The 21,923-nt window shown below is 37.2% G+C and overlaps 1 protein-coding gene across 1 annotated transcript in view; it reads left to right on the top strand.

Moving 5' to 3' along the window:
- The window catches only part of ANKS1B (ankyrin repeat and sterile alpha motif domain containing 1B), an 895,734-nt gene that overhangs the window by 217,968 nt on the left and 655,843 nt on the right, over positions 1–21,923 (top strand). Inside the window, exon 4 of the mRNA XM_007467168.1 lies at positions 15,134–15,314. Coding sequence (XP_007467230.1) covers positions 15,134–15,314 — 181 coding nt within the window. The remainder of the gene's footprint in view (positions 1–15,133; positions 15,315–21,923) is intronic.

Raw genomic sequence — 21,923 nt, 5'->3', positions numbered from 1 at the left:
ATAATATATACTTTAGTAGAGCTATTTTGGTGTTTGCAGGGAAAAATATATAGGATATCTGGCACAATATGTATTTAATGAGAGCTACTATTAGTAAAGTAATGACGTAAATTAAGAACTAAAAAGTAGAATAATTTTTGTTAGAATAAAATGCAATGCATACCACACCTTTATTTGTTAGCATCAAGGCCTGGCCCCACCCAAGAGCCTATAGGCTCCAGTGCTAAGATGCCTCAGTCCAAAGAACTAACTGGGCAGAGACACAGCCCCACCCATCAACAGACAGGCTACCTCTATACATGCCCCTTGATATGGCCCTGCCACCAGAGGGCCAAGACCGAGCTCCACCCACCAGTGGGCAGGCACCAACCCCTTCTACCAGGAAACCTCTAGACCAGCTTCACCCACCAGGGGGCAGACACCAGAAGCAAGAAAACTACCATCACACAGCCTGCATAATAAGTCTGCAAATACAGGCCAAACCCTACCCTAGGACAAGCTGACCCCTGGCCCTTGGGTGTTGAAAAGGGAGTACACTACTGGGACCCACTGACTTTTCCTACAGAAGGCCACTTCTCCAAGGTTGAGAAATGTAACTAACCTACCATACATAAAAATACAGATAGCAACTTAGACACAATGAGATGGAAGAGGAATATGTTCCAGATGAAGGAACAAGATAAAATCCTGGAAGAACAATTAAGTGACATGGAGATAAGCAGTCTACCTGAGAAAGAGTTCAAAGTAATGATTGTAAAGATGATCCAGTAACTCAGGAGGAGAATGGATGTACAGAGTGAGAAGTTAGAAGTTTTTAACAAAGAGACAATATGAAGAACAACCAAACAGGGTTGAACAATACAATAACTGAAATGAAAAATACACTAGTAAGAATCATTAGTAGACTAAATGAGGCAGAAGAGTGAATCAGTAAGCAGGAAGACAGAGTAATGAAAATCACTACCACAGAACAGAAACAAGAAAAAAGAATGAAAAGAAATGAGGACAGTTTAAGAGACCTCTGGGACAATATCAAGTGTGCTAATATTCGCATTATAGGGGTCTCAGAAGGAGAAGAGAGAGAGAAAGGGCCTGAGAAAATATTTGAAGAGATAATAACTGAAAACTTCCTAACCTGGGAAAGGAAACAGTCACTCAAAGTCAGGAAGCACAGAGTACCATACAGGATTAACCCAAAGAGGGACACACCAAGATACATTGTAATCAAAACAACAAAACTCAAAGTTAAAGAATATTAAAAGCAACAAAGGAAAAGTAAAAAAATAACATTTTGGTAACTCTCATAAGACTATCAGCTGATTTTTTAGCAGAAACTGCAGGCCAGAGGGAATGGCATGATATATTTAAAGTGATGAAAAAGAAAAGTCTACAAACAAGAATACTTTACCCAGCAAGGCTTTTTTCATATTTGGTGGAGAAATCAAAAGCTTTACAGAGAAGCAAACACTAAAAGAATTCAGCACTACCAAACCAGCTTTACAACAAATGCTAAAGGATCTACTCTAGGCAGAAAAGAAAAAGCCACAACTAGAAACAAGGAAAATTATAAAATGGAAAAGCTCACCAGTTTAGGGTTAGGGTTAGGGTTAGGCAAACATACAGTAAAGGTAGGGACTCATCCACACACAAAGCTAGTAGGGAGGTTATAAGACAAAGTAGTAAAATCATCTGTATCCATAATAAGCAATTAAGGGGTAACAAAACAACTAGATGTAAAATATGATACCAATAACAGTAATCATGATGGGATGAGAGCACACATGTGGGCTATTTTAAATGCATTTGAAATTAAGAAGTCAGCAACTTAAAACAATCATGAATATATGTAGACTGCTATGTAAAAACCTCATGGAAAGTGCAAATCAAAAAACTATAGTAGATATACACATGAAAAAGAAAAAAGGAATTGAAACATAACACTAAAGATAGTCATCAAATCACAAGAGAAGAGAACAAAGGAAGAAAGCGGGGTGAAAGACCTGCAAAAATGAAACCAAAACAATTAACAAAATGTCAATAAGAATATACATATTGATAATTACCTTAAATGTAAATGGATTAAATGCTCCAACAAAGAGACATAGAGTGGCTGAATGGTACACAAACAAGACTCATATATATGTCTGTAAGAGACTCACTTCAGACTCACTCAATACAGATTGAAAGTGAGGGGATGGAACAAGGTATTCCATGCAAATGGAAATCAGAAGAAAGCTGGAGTAGCAATACTCATATCAGACAAAATAAATTTTAAAATAAAGATTGTTACAAGAGACAAGGAAGGGCACTCTGTAATGATCAAAGTGTCAATCCAAGAAGATCATATCAATCATAAATATATATGCACCCAACATAGGAACACCTCAATATATAAGCCAAATGTTAACAGACATAAAAGGAGAAGTGGAGGACAATAATGGAGGACTTTAACACCCCACTTACATCCAGACGAAAATCAGTAAGGAAACACCGGACTTAAGTAACACATTAGACCAGATAGACTTAATTGATATTTATAGAGCATTCCATCCAAAAGCAGCAGAATACACATTCTTTTCAAGTGCACATGGAACATTCTCCAAGATAGATCACATGCTGGGCCACAAAGCAAGCCTTGGGTAAATTTAAGAAAATTGAAATCATATCAAGCATCTCTTCCAACCACAACACTATGAGATTAGAAATCAACTACAAGAAAAAAACTGCAAAAGAAAAAAAAAAAAAACCAAACGTGGAAGCTAAACAATATGCTACTAAACAACCAATGGATCACTGAAGAATCAAGGAGAAAATAAAAAAATACCTAGAGAAAAATTAAAATAAAAACACAATGATCTAAAACCTATGGGAGGGGCTTCCCTGGCAGTCCAGTGGTTAAAGACTTCGCCTTGCAATGCACGGGGTGTGGGTTCAATCCCTGGTTGGGGAGCAAAGATCCCACATGCCTTGTGACCAAAAAACCAAAACATAAAATGGAAGCAGTATTGTAACAAATTCAATAAAGACTTTAAAAATGGCCCACATTAAAAAAAAAAATCTTTAAAACCTATGGGACACAGCAAAAGTAGTTCTAAGAGGGAAGTTTATAGTGATACAAGCTTACTTCAGGAAACAAAAAAAATCTCAAATAAACAACCTAACATTACACTGAAAGCAACTAGAGAAGAACAAACAAAACCCGAAGTTAGTAGAAGGGAAGAAATCATAAAGATCACAGCAGAAATAAATGAAATAGAGACTAAAAAACAATAGAAAAGATCAATGAAACTAAAAGCTGGTTCTTTGAAAAGATAAACAAAATTGATAAACCTTTAGCCACGCTCATCAAGAAAAAAAGAGAGAGGGCCCAAATCAATACTATCAGTAAAATCAGAAATGAAAAAGAAGTTACAACTGACACCACAGAAATACAAAGAATCATAAGAGACTACTACAAGTAACTATATGCCAATAAAATGGACAACCTAGAAGAAATGGGAAAATTCTTAGAAAGGTAGAATCTCCCAAGGCTAAAGCAGGAATAAACAGGAAACATGAACATACCAATTACCAGTAATGAAATTGAATCAGTAATTTTAAAACTCCCAATAACCAACAGTCCAGAACCAGATGGCCTCACAGATGAATTCAACCAAACATTTAGACAAGAGTTAACACCTCTCCTTCTCAAACTATTCCAAAAAATTGCAGGGGAAGGAACATTTCTGAACTCATTCTGTGAGGCCACCATTACCCTGATACCAAAAACCAGACAAAGATATCACAAAAAAAAGAAAATAAAAGGTCACTATCACTGATGAACATTGATGCAAAAATCCTCAAAAAAATACTAGCAAACCCCACAGATCAATCATTGTGATATACCACATTAACAGATTGAAGAATGAAAACCATGTGATCATCTCAATAGATACAGAAAAAGCTTTTGATAAAATTCACCATCCACTTATGTAAAAAAAAGAACTCCAGAAAATGGGCATAGGGGGAACATACTTCAGCATAATAAAGACTATATATGACAAACCCACAGCTAACATCATACTCAATGGTGAAAAGCTGAAAGTATTTCCTCTAAGATCAGCAACAAGACAAGGATGCCCAGTCTCGCCACTTTTATTCAGCATAGTTTTGGAAGTCCTAGCCACAGCAATCAGAGAAGAAAAAGAAATAAAAAGAATCCAAATTGGAAAAGAAGAAGTAAAGCTGTCACTATTTGCAGATGACATGATACTATACAAAATCCTAAAGACACTACCAGAAAACTACTAGAGCTCATCAATGAATTTGGTAAAGTTTCAGGATACAAAATTAATGCACAGAAATCTGTTGCATTCTATACACAAACAACAAAAGATCAGAAAGAGAAGTTAAGGAAAGAATCCCATTTACCATCGCATCAAAAAGAATAAAATACCTAGGAATAAACCTACCTAAGGAGGCAAAAGACCTGTACTTCAAAAACCATGACACTGATGAAAGAAATTGAAGAGACACAAACAAATGGAAAGATATGCTGTGTTCTTGGACTGGAAGAATCAATATTTTTAAAATGACCATACTACCCAAGGCAGTCTACAGATTCAGTGCAATCCCTATCAAATCACCAATGGCATTTTCAACAGAACTAGAATGAAAAATTCTAAAATTTATATAGAAATATGAAGCACCCTGAGTAACCAAAACAATCTGGAGAGAGAAGAATACAGCTGGAGGAATCAGACTCCCTGACTTCAGACTACACTACAGAGCTACGGTAATCAAAACAGTATGGTACTGGCGCAAAAACAGACAGGTAGATTGTTGGAAAAGGATAGAAAGCCCAGAAATAAATCCATGCACTTATGTTTAATCTATGACAAAGGAGGCAAGAATTTACAATGGAAAAAAGACAATCTCTTCAATAAGTGGTCCTGGGAAAACTGGACAGCTACAAGCAAAAGAATGAAATTAGAACGTTCTCTAAAATGATCTACAAAAATCCACTCCAAATGGATCAAAGACTTAAATATAATACTGGGTACTATAAAACTCCTAGAGCAAAACATAAGAAACCATAAACAAAACAAAAAGACAACCCACAGAATGGGAGAAAATATATGCAAACAATGCAACCATCAAGGAATTAATCTCTAATTGGTAGGAATTGTAAATTGGTGCAGCCACTATGGAGAACAGTTTGGAGATTTCTTTAAAAACTAAAAATAGAGTTATGATAGGCTCCAGCATCCCAACTCCTGGGCATATTTCTGGAGAAAACTAATCTGAAAAGATACATGCACCCCAATGTTCATAGCAGCACTATTTACAATAGCTAAGACATGGAGGCAACTTAAATATCCATCAACAGCTGAATGGATAAAGAAGATGTGGTACATATACACAGTGGAATACTAGTTAGCTATAAAATAATGAATAATACCATTTGCAGCAACATGGTTGGATCTAGAGATTATCATATTAAGTGAAGTAAGTCAAACAGAGAAAGACAGATACCATATGACATCACTTTTATGTGGAATCTAAAAAAAGTGATATGAATGAACTCATTTACAAAGAAGAAATAGACTCACAGATATAGAAAACAAACCTATGTTTATCAAAGGGAAAAGGTGGGGGGAGGGATAAATTAGGAGTTGGGATTAACATACACACACTCTGTATATAAAATAGGTGAACAACACCTACAGTTCTCTGCAAGTCCAGTCCCTACTCTTTTTTATATATATATATATATATATATATATATATATATATACTGAATATATATATTGAATCACTTTGCTGTACACCTGAAACTAACAGAACATTGTAAATCAACTATACTTCAATTAAAAAATAATGAAACAAAATAAAATTGGATGAGAGAAAAACTAAACACTGTAAAAGCAATCAAGCTAATTAGAAAATGGACAACAGACATGGAGAGACATGTCACTGCAGAGGATATACAGATGGCAAATAAGCACATGAAAAGGTATTCAGTTTCATTAACAGATAAGGAGAAGCAAATTAAAATAACAATGGGTTGTCACTGTACTCCAATCAGAATGGCTAAAATCAAAAGTAGTAACAACACCAAATGCTGGCAAGGATATGAATGATACAACAAATCTGGAAAACAGTTTGGCAGTTTCTTAAAACATAAAACACATTACTACCATACTACACAGCATGTGCACTCCTGAGAATCCATCCCAGCTATATAAAAACTTATGTTCACCAAAAAAACCTGTGCATGAATGTTTATAGCAGCACTATTCCTAATACTTGAAAACTGGAAGCAAACCAGATGTCCTTCAGTGGGTTAATTAAAGTGTGGTACATCCATAACATTGAATACTACTCCGCATTAAAAAAAAAAAAGCTATTGATACAACAGTTTGGATGAGTCTCTAGAAAATTACTATGCTGAGAAAAACCAATTCCTAAAGGTTACATGCTATATGATTGTATTTGTTCATCATTCTTGGCATGACAAAATTATAGAAATAGAGAACAGATTAGTGGTTGCCAGGAGTTAAGGAGGAAGTGGGAGCAGGAGAGAAGTAGGTGTGGCTATTAAAGGGCAACAGGAGGGATCCTTGTGGAATTGTTCTTTTTCTTGGCTGTATCAATGTCTATATCCTGGTTGTGATGTTGTACTATAGTTTTGCAAGATGTTAATTATCTGTGGGGAAAACCAGGAAAAGTGCACATGCAATTTCTCTGTATTATTTCTTACAACTGCATGTGAATCTACAATTATCTCCAAACAACTAGTGTAAAAAATTAAGTTGTAAAAATAAAAGCAACATGCACCTTTATTTATAAAAAAATGTTCTTTCACTCACACACCCCATTTGGGGTGCTCAGAACCTGTCTTCTATAATCCACTGCATAATTAAACTCCTGCTGTTCTTAGACTGAAGCAAATCATTAAAACTTTTTTTTAAAGAAACTAAATTTGGGAAATAAAGCTGGCCTTATTTTTAATTTTGGACACATTTGAATTTGACTTGAGCATCTTTGAAATACTAATGCATAGATATTTGAAATGCCTAATTCAAAAAATACTTTTTGCGAGATCGTCATGACTATTTTAATGCTGGGGGAAGCTTCTATAAGAATAAACCTCATGGCTTAGAGATCAAAGGCTCTCCAGTTCTTCAGTGTCTACACTGACTCCAGAGCTACTTAACACTTGTATTGAATAAAACTAGAATAAAATTCACAGCTTTTATTACCCTTTCATGGCTGCATGTAGTCTTTCCAATTAAAGTGTGAATACGTTTTATGACAGGGGTCAGTTTTCTTACCTGAAGATAAGAAGTTCTATATCTTTAGAAAAAGTCTTAGTCATATTAACTATTATATTCATGATAAAAAATTGTACCCCATTTTAAAGTTTTTTTCCTTTCACTACAAAGAAAAATATAAACTGTTTCCATTTTGCATGACATCTATAATAAAAAGTTTAATAGTATCTACCCTTTACTGAGCTATTGTCTGCACTCCCTCAAATCCCTTCTTTATACTGTTTTAAAAGTGATCAAGACAGAAAAATATGAGAATTCTAACTCAATATGTTGAACTGATCCCAACTTTTTGCATCTTCTCCACCCTTACATGCAATTAAAATGATAAAATAAAAATAAGAATAAATCCATAGTAGTGATGAAAAGCAGGGAGTGATGCTATTAGAGGCATTTGGGAACTTTTGAAAGATAAAAACAAATGGCTGAGTAATATTCCATTGTACATATGTGCCACATCTTCTTTATCCATTCATCTGTCGATGGGGAAGGGTAAGCTGGGATGAAGTGAGAGAGTGGCATGGACTTATACACTACCAAATGTAAAATAGATAGCTAGTGGGAAGCAGCTGTATAGAACAGGGAGATCAGCTCGGTGCTTTGTGTCCAACTACAGGGGCGGGATAGGGAGGGTGGGAGGGAGACGCAAGAGGGAGGAGATATGGGAATATACGTATACGTATAGCTGATTCACTTTGTTATACAGCAGAAACTAACATACCATTGTAAAGCAATTATACTCCAGTAAAGATGTTAAAAAAAAATGGTGTTGGATTTAGGCAAGGATTAGTCCCAACAAGTAAAACACCTCAACAGCTTATACATGGAGCAGTTGACTTTATTTTCTTACCACATGGTAATAACTCTCTCAGTAAGGTGAAGTCAGGTGAAGCCCCTACTGTGGGAACTGGAGTAGGAGAGAGAAATGAAGCAGTATCCTAGGTAAACAAAAATGGTTTACCAAGAACACCAGATATTTGAGGAAAATTAACAACCAAAAAGAGAGGAACCAAGATCAACAAATAAATGACCTCTGAGAAAAACAAAAATTAATGCCAGAGAAAGATTGTAATCAGTTTCCTCAGAAAGATTTGGGAGATTATTGAACTCAGAAAATTAGGAACAGGTCATTTATTAATGGAAAACAAGTTATTTTTTTAACTTGGAAAATAAGAAATGTTATTGAAAATTAAAAATAGGATCATCATACCTAAAGTCATAATAATATGCCTAAATGTTTCATGCCTTATCTAATTTGTTCTGATGTATTCCCCAGAGCCTAGGACAGTGCCTGACACATGGCTGATGGTCAGTAGTATTTTTTGAATAAATTATAGAACACCAAATGGTAAAATATCCCAGAATATAAAACAAGAAAGATCAAAGAGATTCAATATCCATTTAATAGGAACTCTAGAAGTAGGAGAAGAAGCCACAACAGTCATTAAGAGAGTGTGGTACTAGGACAGGAATAGATCAATGGGAACACAGTAGAGTCCAGAAATGTAAACCCAGTCTATATTTGGAAATTTAGTACATGATAAAGGTGGCATTTCAAATCAGTAAAGAAATAAGTGATGGTATTGGGACAGTAGGCTATCATTTGGTGGAAAAAGTACTTAGAATTAAATTTGTCACCATGTACCATATACACAAAATATTTCAGGTTGATTAAAGTTCTAAAAATACTACTGGTCTAGCTTCCCATTTTTACCACCCCACCTCATCCCCATTTTAAAAAGTATAAGAACGCATCTAATTTTATTGCCACTGACTTGACAGGACATTGTTTTGTGTTGATATAATTTATCAATGGGCCAGTGTCTAGGAAGTCTGTCATCTCCATGTATTTCTACTGATGCCACTTGCTAATCTTCTGACATTCAGCTCTTTTCTCTGGGAACTCATTTTGAACCTTGGTTTTGCTTGTATAATTTAATATCGCCATTGACTTTTGTTAGCACCACTTTTTCTTTGTGCTGACACCACTGTATCCCTGTAGTCCTATTTGACATTTTTTTTAGGATGTTGATGAGGTCCCTTTATAATTAAATTAAGTGAATTCAAATGACTTAAAATCCACTTAAATCCAAGTAAGTGGATTTTTTTAAATGTCCATTAGTTTAAATAATTTGAAAATAGCAGAGGAAACATAGGAGTGGATATTTGAAACTTAGGTTTCAATCCAGAGAAAATTTGGAAGTAAATGTACACATTACCTAAATCTCATTCTAGTTAGGAATTTTGTGTTCTCATTTTATTCATATGTGAATCATATCTGTCTGTGTTACAGTAATGTCATGAAATTCTTAGTATTGCATCAGAATGTTATATTTCATTTATATTTTGATACAGCATAAAGATATTCTTAGAAACTTGGTTCTGACTGATGAAGATAATCCAAAGTAAGGGTAGAGGATGTGTGCTATCCTGTATGTGACACCAGTAAATTCACACATTGGTCCCTTTAAGGTAATAACTAAGATGGCACTGGCTTCATTGATGTGGGACCAGTGCAGTCTCAATAGGCCCCAATCTAAGAAGGGCCCTATGCTTGGGGTTTAATGCTTTTGCATAGCTGTCTAAAATTCTTAATTCTTATCTCTGAATTTGTGTTTTGTAAGTGAAGTCTGTGGGAAAATGGAGCATGTGCTGGGGCTTGGAGCCTTGGCTCATCTGTGGTCCCAGTTTCCACCATCTCCCCATATTACTAGGTAGGATTCTTGGCCACCTGACCCCCCAACCCTAGTGCTCCCAGCCAGCCCACCAACTGCTGATACAGCACTGAGACCCTGAGTGTGGGGATGGTCAAGATTGAGTGTATGTACTGAGTTGCAGGGCAAAACCCCTGGGTGCCTGTGAGGGTCGCCTCTCATCCTGTAAGTGTCCCTGTGCCCAAGGGAATGCAACAGTAAGTGGCAAATAAAAGCACCATGACAGATCTAGAGAGAGACCATGGAATAAAGGAAAAACTTTTTTCCCTGCTTTTGGAACAAAGAGCCCCACATTTCCATGTTGTACTGCATCCAGCAACTCCATGTAGCTAACCTTGACTCAAAATCATTCATGTGTTTACTCAGTTTCAGGTCCTCAGAGATATTCCCTAATCACTGCATAGCAGGGATCACCAACCTTTTCTGTATGGGACCAGAGAATAAAATAGGCTTTGTGAGTCCTATGGTCTCTGCTGCAACTATTCAGCTCTGCTACAATCACATGAAATATAAGTGAATGAGCATGACTATGTTCTGATAAAACTTTATTTATAAGCATTGCAATTTGGATTTTATATAATTTTCACCTGTCGCTAATATTATTTTTCCATTTTTTTCAACCATTAAAAGATGTAAAAAATATTCTTAGCTCACATGCTTTACAAAAATAGTCAGAAGCCTGGGTTTGGCCCATGATCTATAGTTTGCTATCTCTAGTTAAGTAAATATGTGTGGGAACAAGTCCTTTGGAAGCTAGAGAGATATGAGTGCTGGACCATGGAGGCAGGGGAGATATTTTAGAGGTCCACTTATCTTAAACATTAAAACTTGGCAAATTCCACTTGTAATTTCAGTGAATTTGTGAAAACACTTTTTTTTTCTTATACTGAATGACTTAGCAGGATTCCATCAGAATAGTTTTTTAAAAATAGAATATATTAAAATGAAAGTTTAAGCAAATATTCCAGACTCATCCTCTTTTATCTCCATTTTTAATATCACTACCATCTCTTTATTCTTTTCTCCCATTGCTATTATTTCCCCATACAGATATCTCTTTTCTTTTAATAAATTTTTATTTATTTTATTTATTTATTTTTGGCTGTGTTGGGTCTTCTCTGCTGCACGCGGGCTTTCTCTAGTTGCAGCGAGCAGGGGCTACTCTTCGTTGCAGTGCGCAGGCTTCTCGTTGCGGTGGCTTCTCATTGCGGAGCATGGGCTCTAGGTGCATGGGCTTCAGTAGTTGAGGCACATGGGCTCAGTAGTTGTGGCTCACGGGCTCGAGAGCACAGGCTCAGTAGTTGTGGCATATGGGCTTAGTTGATCTGCGGCATGTGAGATCTTCCTGGACCAGGGATCGAACCAGTGTCCCCTGCATTGGCAGGCGGATTCTCAACCACTGCACCACCAGGGAAGCCCCCAGATATCTCTTTTTAATTCTGCCTCTGTCCTTTGTGTTTTGAGGCACCATCTACTTGTCTCTAGGTTTGAATACATGAACATTCCTTCCAATCTAAGCCCTTCGTGCTAACTACTTATGTAATCGTGAGTAAATCATTTAAGTGAGCCACTGCATACTGTGCTAGTTAGGATAAGTAGTTCTAGGGCCACCAGAAAAATCCAGAATCTCAATAGTTTAACATAAAGGATGTCTATTTCAACTTCTCATAAAGCCCAATTTGGGTTGAATGACCCTACTTCATCTTGCAACTACATCATCTGGAGAGTAACAGAGGGATGGAGAAGGCTCACTTCTACTAACAGGTCAATCAGTCAGTTACATGGCCTCAACCTAAATGCACATAAGGCTGGGAAATAAAAGGGAACCTAGCTTGTGGTTTTGTTGAGCACTAAAATGATGTGTAAAATGATCCCTTAAAACAGGGGTTGGCCAACTTTTTCTCTAAAGAACCAGACAGTAAATATTTTAGGTGTTGTGGATAATATGGCCTGTGTCACAACTTCTCAAATCTATCATTGTAGTGTTGAGAGCAGTCAGAGACAATAAGTGAATGAATGAACATAGTATTCCAATAAAACTTTATTTTCATAAACAGGAGGCAGGCCAGATTTGGACCACAGGTCATAGTTTGCTGATCCCTTTCTTAGAGCATGACTAACATATAATGATTCTCATTTTTCATCATCTCAGATGCTCAGAGAACTTCGGGCAATGACTCCTCACTGCCTCAATGTTCCTAAAGCTGGCTAATGATAACCTATCTGAAGAAGCAAATAAGAATGAGGTCAGATGATCACTGATCAATGGTTTCTTCCCTTTAGAATTCCCATTAGCCTGTCTCCCTTCCTCCAGATATGTTATTTGAAGCTATGATACAGTGAGATTATAGTACTCTGTTCAAAGAAAGAAAGGGAAATATCATGTAGATTTGCATAACCGTATAGACTAAGAAGTCTATTCTGAGTCCCGATAGCATCCAAGCATATATCTTGTGTACTTCTGGTATAGGAGTGTATACATTTGTATTTCCCACAAAAATAAGCTTATCATTTAGCATCTACCCAATTGAGAAATCTATGAGTCACCCTAGACTCCTCCCTTAAAATCAACCTACACATCCAATCAGATGCCAACATCTAAAGAGCTGTAACCACATTAGCATCTCCTAAAAACATATGCTATCTCCAACACTGTTGCAGCTGCTTTACCTCAGGACCCCATTATGTCTTGGCTGGAATTCTGTAACATCCTCCTAATTAGTCTCCCTTCCACAAATTCTGCCCTTACCTGTTCATTCTCTAAACTGCTAAAATGATTTGACTGAAATACAAACCCAACTATGAAACCCTCTTGCTTAGAAATCATCCAGTGGTTCCTTAAAATATTCAGGTTAAAGACCAAACTCCTTAACATGGCATTAGAGGCCTTTATGATTTGTCCCCCTGCAACATCCAATATCTCATGGCTTGAACCCATCACTACCTTAGCATACTTTGCTCTACAGCCATACGGAACTGTTTGCAGTTTGCGCTTTCCTTCTCCCCATCCTCTTTTGTTTGCCTACCACCTCTGCTTCGTCAAGAATCAACTCAGCCATTAATCACCTGCTTGTGGAAGCGTTTCCTAATCCCCTCCGTAAAGTAGGGGTTCACCTTTTATATTTTGTGTCCACTTATCATGACACTTATCACTCTACTGTACTATACTGACACATAATCCTTGGATTGCTTGTCTCTTCCCTCATGCACCATCCCTCCTCCCACTTCAAGTCTGTAATCACCTGGAGAAGAGGGACAATGGCTTACTCATTTTATTCCTATCATACTGCTTACCAAGGTATCCACAATTTAGTATACACTCAGCAAATATTTGTAGAATGAATTAATGCAGAAGAATAGTTTGTTTGCTTTCATGATTGCATAACAAATTGCACTTTTCATGCATTTAAAACGTTGGGTGGTCAAGGTTCAGAGACGTATTTAAGACACATAAGTAAAGGAGGCATACATATCAGTTGGCTTGATCCTTGTAACGTTTATGAGAAGGAACATTATATAAATTTGGTCTGTTGCCTTTATACAAAGTGAAACAAAAGCAAAACACAACACAATGAAACAAAACCACAATGATGGACATACCTATGTTTCCATTGCAGCCAGTGTCATATTCCATGCCTTTTACTTGCTGTTATATAGTCTAGTAGAAAGAACATTGAATACGAATTGAGATTCAGTACCCCCAAGGAGAGACATTTCATGAGAAACCAAGTCTGACATTGATCCCCAGTCTTTCATACTTCAAAAGCAACTGAATCCTATGTGGGTACTAATTTGAATTTCATTACTGAGTTCATGTGTCATAAAAATAAATGACTTACCCTCTTGTGTACCAATATATATGCCTTTCAACCTCTCCCATAAAAATAGTGCAATGGTGAAAGTATAAAGCATATTATGATAATCTGCACACCTTATGTAAAAAAAACTCTGTAAAATACATTTCAATATCATTGTCTATTTTAGATTATAGACTAAGTGATGTGTACTTTATAAAAAAAAACATGATGAGCTGGAAGAGACAGGGTAACTTGAATATTCTGCAGGAAAATAATTGTGGAATTCAGTGATAAAATTAGCAAGTATTTTAGGGCAGTGAAAGTGTTAGTAAACCAAAAGTTTATTGTACTTAGGGGAAAGTAAAGTACAATAAACTCTATTACAAAGTGATTGTAGTTAATCTCTTATCAAGCATTACAAGAGATTGTTAATATTTCATTAATATGAATAAGAAGAATAAAAAGTAAGAAAACTTGGATTAATTCTTAGGAAATGTGCACAGTCCTGAGAGCCAAAAAGACTGCAGCTTTTCTGAAGAATGATGTTTGAAGCTCTGCTAAGCAGGAAAAAAAAAGTGAATATAATTAAAATTGTAGAAAAAAACAGAAAACTGCTATAGGGAACAATCCATTACTGATAAAGGGTATAGATTATATCTGCTGTTACTCCATGATTTTACCTTTTGTGTTTAAATTGGGGATTAATTTAAATCCTTAAAAAAGAAAATCAAACTCCACTACAAATACCAAGTGGATTCTTAGATCCTGGAAAATGTGCTATACAACTTTACTTAATTCTAATGATAAAATTCCAGCATATGGTACTTGGGGACAATATATAATGCCACCAATTCCTTGGACTATATAGAGAATAAAAAAAAATGGAACTGCCTTAATTATGTTTCAATGTTGTAAGGGCCCTTTTATTATTAGATTCTATATCCTCAGAGTCTGGCAAATGCCAAGTCCTTAATAAGTATTAGTTGAATGAAAGGTGACTCAGAATTGCAACATTCTGAATAGATCATTAAGAGAAATTCTGCGTACTGTATTTTTGCAGTCTTCTGGGAAAATCTAACAAAAAGTCTAACTTATTTTATCAACTATGCCGTGATATTTTTTCATTAAACAATTTTTTATTATTTAATCAAGGGATTATTTAATGTCTCTCTGTGAAGCACAAGTATATTTTATATATAAAAAAGAGACAGTTTAACTGAAAAAAACCACTTAGATTAAATTGATGGGGAGATTGGGCTGAAGATGAACATGATCATATTAATACTGTCATCATGCTCATTTATTTTAGCCTAAACAACGAACATCTATTGTGTCTTCTCTGGATTTTCATCGAATGAATCACAGCCAAGAATATTTTGAAATCAACACATCTACAGGGTGTACAAGCTTTACTTCCAGCCCTCCTGTTAGTCCACCCACCTCTTCTGTGGCAACCACAGAAGTCAAGAACGAGGGAACTGGCCATACAGGTAAAGTGGTTCATTTATACAGCTATATTTTTGAGCTTTTAAAACCAAAGTCTTTATGAGTTCGGGGACTTAAGAGGAATCTTCCTATAAATATCATTGTGATTTTCGTTCACCTACATGTGTGGCAATGTAGAGGCTTACCATTTTTGTCAGAGTGTGGTATAATATTCTTTTTGAATACACTAATGGCCTTTCAGTAGTTAGATATTAAAGATAGTGGTTTCATGCCAGGACTTTAATGGCACCACCCAAAATGTGTGGAGAAATGTAATCATCATCATATTTTCAGGTCTGACCTTTAAACAGAACCAAAATCTAACCTTTTAACGGTTGAAATGGTTTTGAATAGTATGTTACTATGGTTTCTTAATGTAATATGTCACCTCCATGTTGCATCAAAAATTTTAGAATAGACTGATATTTAGTAACAATGTGGAAGGACAATGCTGAGTTGTTTTATGCTGAAAAGTAAAACTTTTAATTTCACAAAATATAATGTTTAAGGTGGGCATTTATATACTTAAAAAAGTAGCATTTCATTATCTTACACTTAGATGGTTTGTTACATATTGTATTTAAGCATCTGAATATAAAGGCATTAGCACATGGTATATAATGAAAGAGAACAAGTTCCTGAGTCACTTCTGTCACTGATTTGCTAGATATTTTCCATCAAATCACTTAACTTCTCTGATCTTTAATTTGCTCCTCTGAAAAGGGGAAATAATATCTACTCTTTGGGTAGTTGTAGTAATAAATGAGCTTATTTATGTGAAGCATTTTGGAAACTATGAAAATTAATATTCTTACTTAGTATTATCATTATTGTTTAATATTATTTTTTCTTCTTTAATATTATTTTGTTTGAAATCTATAGTAATTTTAAGATAAGAAGAGCCTACTGTACATCTGTACTCATGCCAAGGTGGCTGACGTTTTCTTGACTTAAAAGTATAATCTAAATTAATGGGTAAATCTACTGTTTATTTTATAAATGATTGCATACACAAAAAATTAATCTTTATAAAAATGTCAAGTGTTAATAGAACAAATACAAATACATAACAACCTCACAAATGAATTGTATGCTGCAAAACACTTCGAATAAGTGACCCAATGAATTTATTATAACAGAGAGCCATTTCAAAAGTAGCCTGAATTATAATTAAAGCTTCCTACTTGTTAGGCAACATATTATGTAATCTAAGTATCACTTAAGAATCATCAGAAAAAGGTGGGTAAAGAGGGAGACCTTTGGAGGTAGACAAACTTGGATGATATGAATGGGTTAGCATTTAACTAGAAACATCACCTTAGTATTAATATGTAGCAGATAGATTTGAGTTGAGATGAGATTGGAGGTAGGGAGGTAGGGAGCAGCAATGGAAAATATAAATGGATTTGAGAGATACAAGGAAAGAGTAATCAGCAGGTCATGGCAACTGATCAGAGGTGTGATGGTGAGGAAGACAAGTTCAAGGAAAGCTCTAAAGTTTCTTGCTTAAGCAGATGAGTCAAATCTGACTCTCATTCTTTGAAATATGGAATGTTTTTAGATGAGAAGGAAGAGAGGGATGGGTCTTGTAGGACCTAACATAGGCCATTTTAAGAACTTTGGCTTTTACTCAGAGTGAAATGGGGAGTAATTTCAGGTCTTTCAGGAAAGTGACATGATGTAACTTCTGTTTTAGGAAAATTACTTCAAATCTTGTGTTGACAATGGACTGGAGAAGGAGGATAAGTGTGAAAGCAGGAAGACCAGTAGGAGGTTATTGTAGCATTTGCATTAAGATGAGAGAGGAAGTCAGTCAGCTCAGGTCAAAGGCGAAGCAGTGGAGGTAGAAATTGAGGGATGTTGGATGTATTTTTTAAGATTGAGCCTATAGGATTTCATGATAGAGTAGATATAGTGCATGAGAGAAAGAGAAGAATTAAGGAAAACTGCAAGATTTTTGTCCTGAACAATTGTAAAAATGGTTTTTACTGTCATCTAACATGAGACAGGTCCTGGGAAGAGCAGATTTTGTGAACAGGGAGAAATACCAGTTCATTTTTTTAAATTGAAGTATAGTTGATTTACAGTGTTGTGTTAATTTCTGCTGTATAGCAAAGTGATTCATTCTTTTTTTGTATTTTCTTTTCTATTATGGTTTATCATAGGATATTGAATATAGTTCTCTGTGGTATACAGTAGGACCTTGTTGTTTACTTATTCTATATATAATAGCTTACATCTACTAAAATTAACCTCCCACCCCATCCCTCCCCCCCCAAACCCCCTCCCCCTTGGCAGTCACAAGTCTGCTTTCTATGTCCGTGAATCTGTTTGTGTTTCATAGATAGGTTCATTTGTGTCATATTTTAGATTCCACATATAAATGATATCATATGGTATTTATCTTTCCCTTTCTGACTTACTTCACTTAGTATGATAATCTCTATTTGCATCCATGTTCCTGCAAATGGCATTATTTTGTTCTTTTTTATGGCTGAGTAGAATTCTGTTGTATATAAGTATCACATCTTCTTTATCCATTCATCTGTTGATGGACATTTTGGTTTTATCCGTGTCTTGGCTATTGTGAATAGTGCTGCTATGAACATAGTGGTGCATGTATCTTTTTGAATTAGAGTTTTGTCTGGATGTATGCCCAGGATTGGGATTGTTGGATCATATGGTAACTATTTTTTGTTTTCTGAGGAACCTCCATATAGTTCTCCATAGTGGCTATACCAACTTGGATTCCCCACCAACAGTGTAGGTGGGAATGAACTCCTTTTCTACCAGGAGTTCATTTTAAGTTTGAGATACCTATTAGATATCTGAATAGCTGTGTCAAGTAGGCAGCTGGAGTTTCAGTCTGAAGACAAAAAATGTGAACATTATCATTACATAGATGATATGGAGTAAGTATAGATAGAGGACTGAAACCTGAGCTTGATGAAAGAGGTGATAAAAGGTGACAACAGCACAGGAGTGTGAGAAGGAACAAGGTAGGAGGACATCTTCTGGTGAGTGCTGTGTTATGAATTTAGATGAAGTAAGTTATTAAGAAGGAGGGAATGGGAGGGGACATTCAAGGTGGCAGAGGAGTAAGACATGGAGATCACCTTCCTCCCCACAAATACATCAAAAATATATCTACATGTGGAACAACACCTACAGAACACCTACTGAAGCCTAGAAGAAGACCTCAGACTTCCCAAAAGGCAAGAAACTCCCCACATACGTGGGTAGGGCAAAAGAAAAAAGGAAAAACAGAGACAAAAGAATAGGGACGGACCTGCACCTCTGGGAGGGAGCTGTGAAGGCGGAAAACTTTCCACACACTAGGAAGCCCCTTCACTAGTGGAAACAGGGAGTGGGTGGGGGGGAATCTTTGGAGCCATGGAGGAGAAAACAGCAGCAGGGGTGAAAAAGGCAAAGCGAGAGATTCCCAAACAGAGGATCGGTGCAGACCACAACTCACCAGCCTGAGAGGCTTGTCTGTTCGCCTGCTGGGGCGGGTGGGGGCTGGGAGCTGAGGCTATGTCTTCAGAGGTCAGATCCCAGGGAGAGGACTGGGGTTGGCTGCATGAACACAGCCTGAAGGGAGCTAGTGCACCACAGCTAGCAGGAGGGGGTCCGGGAAAAAGTTGTAACTTTGTAAGAGTCAGGAGACCATTGTTTTGGGGTGCATGAGAAGAGGAGATTCAGGGCACCGCCTAAATGAGCTCCAGAGACAGGCACAAGCCACGGCTATCAGCACGGACACCAGACACAGGCATGAAACGCTAACGCTGCTGCTGCAGCCACCAAGAATCCTGTGTGGAAGCACAGGTCACTATCCACACCTCCCCTCCTGGGACCCTGTGCAGCCCCCCACTGCTAGGGTCCCGTGATCCAGGGACAGCTTCCCCAGGAGAACACATGGTGTGCCTCAGGTTGTTGCAACATCACACTGGCCACTGCTGCCACAGGCTTGACCTGCATTCCATACCCCTCTCTCCCCCTGGCCTCACTGAACCAGAGCCCCCTAATCAGCTGCTACTTTAACCCCTTCTTGTCTGGGTGGGGAACAAACGCCCTCAGGCGATATACATGCAGAGGTGAGGCCAAATCCAAAGCTGAACCCCCAGGAGCTGGGTGAACAAAGAAGAGAAAGGAAAATCTCTCCCAGCAGCCTCAGGAGCAGCAGATTAAATCTCCACAATCAACTTGATGTACCCTGCACCTGTGGAATACTTGAATAGACAACGAATCATCCCAAAACTGAGGCAGTGGACTTTGGGAGCAACTGTAGACTTGGGGTTTGCTTTCTATATCTAATTTGTTTCTAGTTTTGTGTTTATCTTAGTTTTGTGTTTATCTTAGTTTGTCTTAGTTTATTATCATTGGTAGGTTTGTTTATTGATTTGGTTGCTCTCTTCCTTTTTATTTTATTTTATTTTTATTTATTTATTTTTTTTTGTGGTACGCGGGCCTCTCACTGTTGTGGCCTCTCCTGTTGCGGAGCACAGGCTCTGGATGCCCAGGCTCAGCGGCCATGGCTCATGAGCCCAGCCGCTCCGCGGCATGTGGAATCTTCCTGGACCGGGGCACGAACCCGTGTCCCCTGCGGCGGCAGGTGGACTCTCAACCACTGTGCCAACAGGGAAGCCCTATTTTTTATACATTTATATTTTTTCCTTTTTCTCTTTTGTGAGACTGTATGTGTATGCTACTTTGTGTGATTTTGTCTGTATAGCTTTGCTTTACCATTTGTCCTAGGGTTCTGTCTGTCCGGTTTTTATTCTTTTTTTTTTTTTTTGTATAGCTTTTAACGCCTGTTATTATTGGTAGCTTTGTTTTTTGGTTTGGTTGCTCTTTCTTTTTTTAATTTTTAATTTTTAATAATTTTTTTAATGACGTTATTTTATTTTATTTCATTTTCTTTCTTTCTTTCTCCCTTCCTTCCTTCCTCCCTCCCTCCCTTGCTCCCTCCCTCTCTCTCTCTCTCTCTCTCTCTCTCTTTCTCTCTCTGTCTCTTGCTTTCTTTCTTTCGTTTTTATTTCTCCCTTTTCTTCTGAGCCATGTGGCTGACAGGGTCTTGGTGCTCCAGGTGGGTGACAGTCCTGAGCCTCTGAGGAGGTGGGAAAGCCGAGTTCAGGATATTGCTCCACCAGAGACCTCCTGGCTTCACATAATACCAAATAGCAAAAGCTCTCCCAGAGATCTCCATCTCAATACTAACACCCAGATCCACTCAAGGACCAGCAACCTACAGTGCTGGACACCCTATGCCAATCAACTAGCAAGACAGGAACTCAACCCCACCCATTAGCAGAGAGGCTGCCTAAAATCATACGAAGTTCACAGACACCGAAAAATACACCACCGGATGCAGTCCTGCCCACCAGAAAGACAAGCTCCAGCCTCATCCACCAGAACACAGGCACCAGTACCCTCTACCAGGAAGCTTACACAGCCCACTGAACCAGCCCTACCCACTGGGGGCAGACACCAAAAACAATAGGAACTACAAACTTGCAGCCTGCGAAAAGGAGACCCCAAACACAGTAAGTGAAGCAAAATGAGAAGACAAAGAAACACACAGCAGATGAAGGAGCAAGGCAACAACCACCAGACCAAAAAAATGAAGAGGAAATAGGTAGTCTACCTGGAAAAGAATTCAGAATAATGATAGTAAAGATGATCCAAAACCTTGGAAATAGAATGGAGAAAATACAAGAAATGTTTAACAAGGGCCTAGAAGAACTAAAGAGCAAACCAACAATGATGAACAATACAATAAATGAAATTAAAAATTCTCTAGAAGGAATCAATAGCAGAATAAATGAGACAGAAGAACAGATAAATGACCTGGAAGATAAAATAGTGGAAATAACTACCACAGAGCAGAATAAAGAGAAAAGAATGAAAAGAATTGACAACAATCTCAGAGACCTCTGAGACAACATTAAATGCACCAACATTTGAATTATAGGGGTTCCAGAAGAAGAAGGGAAAAATAAAAGGACTGAGAAAATATTTGAAGAGATTAGAATTGAAAATTTCCCTAATATGGGAAAGGAAACAGTCAGTCAAGTCCAGGAAGCGCAGCAAGTCCCATACAGGATAAATCCAAGGAGAAACACACCAAGACACATTAATCAAAAATTAAATACAAAGAAAAAATATTAAAAGCAGCAAGGAAAAATAAACAAATAACATACAATGGAATCCCCATAAAGTTAACAGCTAATCTTTCAGCAGAAACTCTGCAAGCCAGAAGGGAGTGGCAGGACATATTTAAAGTGATGAAAGGGAAAGACCTACAACCAAGATTACTCTACCCAGCAAGGATCTCATTCAGATTCGACGGAGACATTAAAACCTTTACAGACAAGCAAAAGCTAAGAGAATTCAGCACCACCAAACCACCATTACAACAAATGCTAAATGAACTTCTCTAGGCAGGAAACACAGAGAAGGAAATGACCTACAATAACAAACCCAAAACAGTTAAGAAAATGATAATAGGAACATACATTATCGATAATCACCTTAAATGTAAATGGATTAAATGCTCCAACCAGAAGACACAGACTGGATGAATGGATACCAAAACAAGACACATATACATGCTG

The sequence above is a fragment of the Lipotes vexillifer genome, unplaced genomic scaffold (assembly GCF_000442215.2).
Source record: "Lipotes vexillifer unplaced genomic scaffold, Lipotes_vexillifer_v1.1 scaffold237, whole genome shotgun sequence".
NCBI lineage: Eukaryota > Metazoa > Chordata > Mammalia > Artiodactyla > Lipotidae > Lipotes > Lipotes vexillifer.
This window is presented reverse-complemented; position numbering and strand designations above follow the sequence as displayed.